This window comes from Ruditapes philippinarum, unplaced genomic scaffold, assembly GCF_026571515.1.
Source record: "Ruditapes philippinarum isolate M1 unplaced genomic scaffold, ASM2657151v2 ctg307_1_1_1_1, whole genome shotgun sequence".
Classification (NCBI taxonomy): domain Eukaryota; kingdom Metazoa; phylum Mollusca; class Bivalvia; order Venerida; family Veneridae; genus Ruditapes; species Ruditapes philippinarum.
Window position 1 is genome coordinate 125682 of NW_026855687.1, and position 9436 is coordinate 135117.

Here is a 9436-nt window from a genome sequence, read left to right on the forward strand (position 1 = left end):
CCAGTACTAGACTACGTTTCTCCGTGCTAAACTACCAAAACATCCCCCGGATCGAAACCCCCAGAGAATAAATGGTTTGAAGTCATCCCACTCTAACCCCCCGACCCCGGGGGCGGTTAAAAAAACTGGATACTTTTTATGAATGCTGATCTTCATAAATGGGTAGAAAATTTTTACCCCTACATTTACTTTTTAAAAACTGGGTACAACTTTTATTTATTTATTGTCAATAAATGGAAACAAATTATGTTTGCATGCAATTTTTAATAAAATTTGAAACATCTTTCATGTCATGCATATAGTTTCAATAAACTTGAAACAACTTATATGTCAAGCATGCTACTTCAATAAACTGGATACGACTTTTATGTCATGAGTGCTCTGTCATAAATAGATACCACTTTTTATCATACATGCAATTTCAATAATCTGAATACAATTTTTATGTCATGCATGTGTTTTCAATAGTAAGAATGGAAACAACTTTTATGTCATGCATGCTATTTCAATAAACTTGAAACATCTTTTATGTCATGCATGCTATTTCAATAAACTTGAAACATCTTTCATGTCACGCATGCAAATAAACTGGATACGATGTTTAATGTCATGCGTGCTCTGTCATAAATGGAAACTACTTTTATATCATACATGCTCTTGTAATAAACTTGCTACAACTTTTATGTCATGCATGCAATTTCAATAAACTGGATTCAAATTTTATGTCATGCATACTCTTTCAATAAACTGAACACAATATTTATGTCATACATGCTATTTCAATAAACTGGTAACAACTTTAATGTCATTCATGCAATTTCAATAAACTGGAATCGACTTTTATGTCATGTATGTTCTTACAATAAACTGGACACAAATTTAACGTAATGCATGTAATTTCAATAACCTGGTAACAACTTTTATGTCATTCATGCAATTTCAATAAACTTGATTCAACTTTTATGTCATGTATGTTCTTTCAATAAACGATATACAACTTTAATGTCTGAAAAGTTGCCGTTTCTAGTAACATTCATTCATGTAAGACATGATCCAACGAGCATTCAGATATGGAAAACATTTAGTCGGTTTAAGCTTCCGCCATTATGTCAGCCCATAACAAGCCTTTTTAGTACACACCCTAGGTTTGACGCTCTGGCAGACCCTAAGGTTGACAGCATTTGAAAATCTGGTTTTCCGCGAGATGATTTTTCAGGGAGTGGAATCAGAGACCATGGAAAAAAATAATATTTTGAGATTTTAGTAGACATTTCGTTTACGAGCAGCTACATAATGACTAGACTAATATACAGCAAAAAAAATGATGTAAACAAGCTTAATATACTTGTTTATTAATGTCAACAGTTGCTTCGCAGTCATTATCACATCATTCACTTTATAGATCGTATTATGCATAAACCAACAACAAAATAAAAGGAAAGTGAAAAATAAACTATAGTCTGTTTGAAATGTGATTTTGCCATCTTATTTCTAAAAGCTTGGTAAATGATAAACAAAATTTTGGTTATGAATTTAATTATTATCTTAATATATCTTTATGATAATCTATATTTTCGGGATCGGATCAAATGTTGTTTACATACCGGTAATCATTAAAAAACAACACCTTCAACGTTACTAAATATATCATCATTATCTTAATGATCCGACCGAAGAAACTTTCAATTCAATTTAACTCAAACGCTTGTAGCATAAAACAATAGATACAATGCCTATAGCACAATGTAATTTAATATTTCAACAATAACAACGTTAAGCGATCTCACGTGATAATGTCACGTGATAAATACATTTCACATAACATTGTGTTTCACACATTTCTTACAGGTAAGTCGTCATCACTGTTCGGGGTTTTATTTAAAACTGCTGAATTATTGGTTTAATTCATGTTCCTTGCGCGTTCTTGCGTTTTCGAAACCACTGTTCAAATCATTCTTACTCTAATGTTTATAATTTTGAACTCTTAACTTAAAGGTTTAATGTCAAAAAAATATTTTGGTAATACTAAGTGTACATTTTGAAATGATTATCACTTGCAAAAAAAAACACTCATGGTCAATATACAGTACACAGACAATAGGCGAGTATATCATTGCTTGCTCAGAGCTTATTCTTCTTAGGTCTTAGATAGAAGTCAGATGTCGAACATGTATTTTGAAACCGTCGAATTCAGACAGCCTGAGGATACACGGTGAGTACATTTTGCATATTAAAGATCCTGTATGTTTTTATTAAGGATGCTGCATTTAAGTTAAAGTTTATATATGTATATAACTAATGTACATGACTATTCTTTTACATCCTAGAATATGTTAAATATGTACATTGTACTGCAAATGTTTATGCACATTATAAGTAATCACTAAATTAAAAATATACGCATTTATTTCTTATTGAAAAAATTGGCTTAGACTTTATCGAGAATAAATTTCTAATAACCTCCCTTTATTTACATGAGATGTAAATTCAGTAATATTTTTTACAAATAATGCATTTTGGAACTTTCAATATTGATAAATCTTCATTTAATTACCGGTATTATATTTTATGATATAAAAAAAATACAAAAATTTGAGTTACAGGAATTTAAAAAATTTTGTTCATATTGTTTAAAGCTACGACTTTAAAGGAACTGCACTGAGGTTAATTAGCCTAAAAACATAAAATTTTATTTTTATTGTTTCACATAGGTCAACATGAGCACTTATTACAGAAATATGAATAAAATATATCTAAGTAATATACAAGAAATACATTGAAAATCGTATGTTTGTGCTATTCACTGTCCGATTCGAGTGAACAGCGTTTAAACGCTTTTCAATTTGGGTCATTTTTTCACTATTATAATAATCATTTTGGAAAAAAATGGAACGAGCTAATGATCTGAAATCTTGCACATATTATAAGTTATTAGTATAGATCTACATCAAATCAAGTAATAATCTCAAAAAAAGAATATTTCCAGTCCCGTCATGTCAAAAAAACCTCAGTGGAGTCCATTTGTTACAATATTTTGTTCGTTTTTAATTAGCGATGGGCTACAAATAATATTGACTTTGTGATCCAGATCATTACGGGATTTTTTTAGCCCAGAATAAAAAAAAAGTTTTATTATAAGAAAATGTTTACGAAATATTCTTAAACTATTTGAAATCGTATAGACTTTGTATGGTTAATTTGTATGGTACCGTATTAAAAGCCTTTTCTGGGCGAGTAGAGACATACTGAAAATCTATATTGTCATAAAACTAATTTCATAGTTAGGTTCTTTTCAAAATATTACATCGACAATCAAATTAGAAAATTAAAAACATGCAACAACGGTGTGTGCTCATGTCATCATATCCGTTAATGCATATTTTCTTCTTGCGCGGACATTTTTACGAAAGAATAAGAGGCTAATACACGGCAGAGTATGGCCGGGAAGTGAAAATCGGCCCCAAAAATGAATAAGGCCCAGATGGTACTATGCATTTCATGGTCAATTATCACCTTCCGCCCGTCTCTGACAATATAAATGTCTTTAATCTAATAGTAGCAATACTTTAATAACTGATAATTCTGTTGTAGAAAGTCCAGTCTCTGCGCAGTAAAATATACAGAGTTGTTTCACTTTTATGCAAAGTTCACTGGAATCAAGAAGTAAGTTTTATTTTCTCTCTTTAAAATTCAAAAATACTGTGTATGTACAAATTACGCTTAACAGTTCTTAAAATAAAAGCAAACGATCCGTGCTTAAAGCCTACTAGGTGTTTTGATTACATAAAATGTGACGTTATTGTTTCATTTTTTTGCACGCGCTCGTGTTCAAAGGGCCGATAATGATGATTCGGCTCCGTTTTTCAAACTCATCAACGGTCAAGTGACACTCATTGATTGTTCTTTTTTTCTTACAGCGTCTTTTCATCAAGATTGGCTTTGAGGAGAAAGTCTGCAACTAGTCTCCAATGCAACAAAATACGTGTACTAGTTATTGGCGCTTCTAGTGTTGGTAAATCGACGCTGATAAAACAGTTAACGGAGAAACGGTTCAGGGAGGATTTTTCCATTGATGATCGCAATCAAGACGATGAAGGAGCAATGATAGTCGAGTTAATGGAGATAAATGTTAACCTTGTGGACACATTGAAAGAACTGGCAATTCAAACAGCACAAGCCTATATTTTGATATATTCATATGAGAATCCGGTGGAGTCGTTTGATTATATAAGCAAAATTAAGCAAGAAATAGACGAATTGAAAGGGGATGGGATGCCGATTGTATTAGTTAGTAATAAAGCTGACACTCCGCACGGACAAGTTCCGCAAACGAGTAAACAGTCTGAGGTTTATGTCTGGGGATTGCCTCATACAGAAATATCACTTAATACTGGGATGAACATAGGTGAGGTATATCGACATCTTTTCACTCATCCTATACTACAGAGAATGATAGACGTAGTTTCATTGATTAACGCTTCATCAGTTGCATCCTGTGTACGTAGAATGTCGCTCCCAGCTTTCCATGTTCAGGAGAGAAGGTCATTTACCTGTATAAAAGTACCGTCAGAAGGAGTACCGGAAACACTGTCCGAGAATACACCGGAAACTAAAAGACAATTCCCAGAAACGCCAACTCTGCGAAAACAACCTACATCTAAATGGTCTAAATTTCAGCGCTTTTTTGCAAGACTTAAAGTAAGAAAGTAATAAAATAGAAATAAAACAATAGGGGATGAATATAATGAGTGTGAAAGACACTGACATGTTCTTATAACAGGTTTATTATACAACTGTTAAAACATAAAAATATCGTAAATAAGCCTTGTTATACATAAACGTAACCACAGCATCAGACAAAAAACAACTATCTGAATGAAAAATAGAGGGCGATCTCTTCATCAATAAAATCGACTGGTATTCCGTCAGATTTTTATTTCTGTCTTGTTTAGTCAGACCGACCTTATAATGGTCTCATGGTGACTTTCCAGGTACACTGATTGAGAAAGATTTAAGGTGCCCCTCCGGGTTTTTTTCAGGCATTAGCGGACACCTCCCTAGAATAACCGACGTTTCGTAAGCTGACTAAATAAAAACTTTTACTTTTAAAAATCCCTGGCAGATTCGAGCACACAGAGGTGACGGGCAAGTGGTAGGAAGTCAGCGACCTTAAAAGAAATCGACAACTGTGAAACAAGTTAAAGAAAATCAGATGGGTATTACCTTTGCCGACCGTTTAAACTTTATACAAAGAGAAAATCCTTAAATAAGATTTGCACGTTTTAGTTTATATTAAACTTACTCTGAGTTTTGTATATACGTTATACATGTATATATATGTAATTTTTTTTATTTGTCCAATTTTCATTCGCCTATTCAGATTTCCGATAATTGGTTTATCTCTCTTGTTTAAACTACGCTTTGGCATCAGAGATGAAACTTAATTCATGCGCGTCCGCCATTTCTTACGAAAGTGAAAGCAGATCTTTGTGTGTATTTTTTTCATAATTTACGGACATTCTTCGATCTTTTGTTTAATGTGTCTCATCGTGTCCTTTGGATAATGGTAATATAGACCAGTAATGTATATAAATGTATCTATTTACGACTACTTTTCCGTATGTTTTCTGTTTCCGGGCTGAGAAACAAATAACAATTAGACGATATGTCCGAGATCAGATGTCATCCAATTATTATGAAACAAAACAAATCTAAGTCCAAAAGCAAAGAAAATATGCTAGACAAAAAAGTTAAAATAATTTTTTTTGACAGCCCCACTTGAAAATTTCTTGGACGTAAGAAACTGTTGCTCAACCCATTTGTGTTATATATCTGTTTCATTTGTGTTTTTTGTTGTTATTTTTTTTACATGTGCTGCAATAAAACAAGTTTAAACTACAGATTACTCGAGTTACTTTATTCAACAGCTAGCAATAGCTACAACTTTGCTTTTCTTCCGATCAAAGCAGTATCATTATTATTATTATTTAGTGTTTCTGCCAGAGCGCGTTTTTGCGTTTTTGGCGCACTATTTTCAGCCATGACGCAATGAAATTTAGTTAGTGCGTATTTTGTGACGCAAGAATTTCACCGTCGCTGATTTCAACACAAGTCAGATATACAGACTATAAACCGTCAATTCAGTATAAAAATGTACGGAATGTTTACCGTGGGCTCCACTATAATTTTAATGAGAAATGAAATTTACCGGGTCCGTGGTCCGGCATTTAGCCAATTTCAACTAGTTAATAAACGCTTGCATTTATACGTTACTGCATATATTGAAAGCGCCCAGACAAAATTATTTATTTTGTTGTCGTCATATTCTGCGAACGAATAACTGTCTGCTGGAAAATGCAGTCTGCGTATATGTTAGTGTTCATCTGTGCTGTTCTACAGAAATTAGAAACTTCGAAGGGAGCGATAGCGACAGGAGAATGTTTCTAATTTCTGTAAAACAGCTAAGAATGAACACTTACATATTTAGTGTCAAGCTTTATTTGGCCCTTGATTACGTCACTAGGCGGTACTATGAAGCACTATGAAAAATAGAAGGCGACTATGAACGAATTTCAATATAGTATCGACTTTCTTTCTTCTATGAAAATTAACACACATAATTTTTAAGAAATACAGCGTTATTATTGGATGACAAATAATCCAAAATAGCAGAGATTGACCAATTTCTTCACGAAAAATATACAAAATATTGTAAATAAAACTTATAAAGTGTTACCTGTTTTTTTTTTTACATTTTTGTTAAATTTATTGGCATGACCCTTATGAATTTGAAATGACCCCTAAAATATCATACAGGGGGTCATAAAAGACCCTCAGAAAATCAGAGCTGGCAGAAACACTAGAAAAAGATTTAATTCTATAATTCAATCAATGGAAAAAAGTTGAATAAAACAGTCATCTGAGCTGTTGTTTGATATGGCAAGTTTTGTAAAGTCTTTTGAGATACAAATCGAGTGCGGAAAGTTGATGCGAAGTTTTCTGAAGCTCAAAATTTCTCCAGAAGGCGACAATTGAACCAGGCAGCATGAATCTTCACAACAAACAAAGATGGACCCGTCTTTGCCTATAACTACGCCCCGGGGGCCTTGTATCACTTTGTCTTGAACCTGCAGTTTTTCTCCTGTTCTTGGGTTGATAATCGCAATGGTATTTCTTGCATAATCCGTCAACACCAGTATTTCAAGACTATGGCAATAGGCGCATTTTGTTTCTCCAAGTTTGTAATTTTCTCTGTCAAAGTCGACATCGAAATTAAAAAACTGGTTAAAGTCTTTAAGCCTGCACACCGGTTGGGTTTTATCTGCAATACCAAGAGCAAAAATGTTGTCAACTACCAATGATAAAGAATCGCAAGGTGACAAAGTTTCAATTCTTTTTTTGTAAGTTAGTATGTTTTCAGAGTTCACTTGAAAATGATCTATGAACCGTTTATCCCCGCTAGAAATTAGAAGCTCGTCATTTCCAAATACAAGAAGATTCTGAGGAGCATATTTGAGACGTTGCTCTCCGATGACATTCAAAGATGCACTCATGATGACACACTTTCTGTCCACGTGATCCGCTAACGCAAGTCTGCCATTTTGAAGAAAATCCATCCCTATATAAAAATGTTGAAAACCTGTACTTGATCGTTTATGTGTAGTCGTGATATGTCTAATTTCAACTGGTTTTGGCTCCGGAAGGAAGTCGGAGTCGACGTGACTAGAGTCGGTGTTTAATTTTCCTAGTTCATTAGGGGCAGTTTTAAGAAAGTCTAATAGTTTTTCTGAAAATTGAACAGAAACAGTATCTCCAACGTTTCTTAGTTCTGCTGCTTGTAATTTTATTTTATTTTCATAGCCGTTTAGTATTTCATCCATTTTCTTTTCGAAAACAAAAGTTTGCTCCGGTGTCATGGACTTTGGTATACTTTTAATATTTGTTAGCGTGTTTTGAATATCGCTTACGACTGCAGATGTCCGGCTTTGTATTTCTTCTAAAGAGGCCATTCTTTTACATTCAATACTTTCCCCCTCTTTTAGCACTGACTCTTCAAACCTGTCAATCATATTAAGAAACGATTTCCTTATATCGTCTATGATGCTAGGCATTTCAGCCATTTGATTTTTAACGCAAGACTTCCGTTCCTCTGACATAGATGATATTTTTCTTGCATCATTTAGAAGTTCTTTAAATTTTGAGTCTACAGTTTTACGCTCTTTTCCGGAATACTGGTGTTCTATTGAGACTATTCTTTTAACATTACAACATGTCCGATGGGTTGTTTTGCGACAGTCTTGACAGCATAGCCTATTGTCCTGTTCACAAAAGTATTCATAAGTCAGCCCATGCATTTCACATTTGCTAATTTTTGCTAAGTCTAAGAAATCATTTGAATGTTTCCAATCGTCAATGCCAAAAATCACGTGATGTTCCATTACAACGTAAGTTTCATGGTCCTTGGAACAAATAAGACACTGAATTTCATCACAATCGGCACAATATATGACCGCTTCTGAACGCTTGTTTTTTCTTGAACACGGCTGACAGGGTGAATTTATGTCACCAGTATCAAACAGAGAATCTATCAAACATCCCTCCGCCATTTTGTAACGTTTTATTATAGTTCATGAACACGGTTTACATACTTATTCCCTCCGCCATTTTGTAACGTTTTATTATATTTCATGAACACGGTTTACATACTTATTCCCTCCACCATTTTGTAACGTTTTATTATATTTCATGAACACGGTGTACACGCTTATTCTTTTATTACATTACATTATAAATTAGTGACATCTTATAAGAGCTAGAGATAGTCACACTGAAGATATTTGTTTAGATTTGATAAACCACTTCACAGTCAATGAGCACAATAACTTATTGTTATCTGTACAACAGACGCTAGCGGTGAACTTTTATCACAAACAAGTTTTACACAAGTCACTTGTCTCGATATCATATGACATTGTCAAATCAACGTACCGAATAAGGAAGTAAACGAAACAATTTTGGACAAATTTGCTTGATCAAGTACTTTGTAGATTACGCATTTTGTGGCTAATAAGAAATTAAGTTTTATGCATAGATACAGATTGAACTTTACAGACACTTTGTTGGGAGATAGTACGGATAAAGTTTTACAATATAAAGAGTCTTGATTTTACAATCTGTCCATCAAATTAAACAAATCGTGGCATGATTTATAAAAATGATTCAACCTATCTAGCCAGTCCAGAGAATTTTTTTAATAATAGTTTTGAGCATAAAATCAAAGCTTGTGATAAATTTTAATTAATCTGCTAATTAATTAATATTTTAGTAGTTATCAGTCAAATAAACATAAAACCATGAATATTTACATACATATAGTCTTATTTTAACAGCAATCACATATAAAAACTTCATACGTTAACGCTTTATAATCATTTGT

The 9436-nt window shown here is 33.2% G+C and overlaps 2 protein-coding genes across 2 annotated transcripts; one reads left to right on the forward strand and one right to left on the reverse strand.

The window, feature by feature from the left end:
* Nucleotides 1–2093: 2093 nt before the first annotated feature.
* LOC132744103 (ras-like protein 1) lies at nucleotides 2094–4906 on the forward strand. The gene is made up of 2 exons (XM_060732717.1): nucleotides 2094–2212; nucleotides 3918–4906. Exons 1-2 carry the CDS (start codon nucleotides 2160–2162, stop codon nucleotides 4708–4710), a joined length of 846 nt encoding a protein of 281 aa, XP_060588700.1. The 5' UTR covers nucleotides 2094–2159; the 3' UTR covers nucleotides 4711–4906.
* A 1978-nt stretch (nucleotides 4907–6884) lies between these two features.
* LOC132744100 (uncharacterized) lies at nucleotides 6885–8606 on the reverse strand. The gene has a single exon (XM_060732715.1). It carries the CDS (start codon nucleotides 8604–8606, stop codon nucleotides 6885–6887), a length of 1722 nt encoding a protein of 573 aa, XP_060588698.1.
* Between the last annotated feature and the right edge of the window lie 830 nt (nucleotides 8607–9436).

Excerpts from the sequence above, each read along its gene's own strand:
- LOC132744103 (XM_060732717.1), top strand. The coding sequence starts at position 2,160 with ATGTCGAACATGTATTTTGAAACCGTCGAATTCAGACAGCCTGAGGAT. Across the intron at positions 2,213-3,917 it reads AGACAGCCTGAGGATACACG|CGTCTTTTCATCAAGATTGG; the intron begins GTGAGTACATTT and ends TTTTTCTTACAG.
- LOC132744100 (XM_060732715.1), bottom strand. The coding sequence starts at position 8,606 with ATGGCGGAGGGATGTTTGATAGATTCTCTGTTTGATACTGGTGACATA.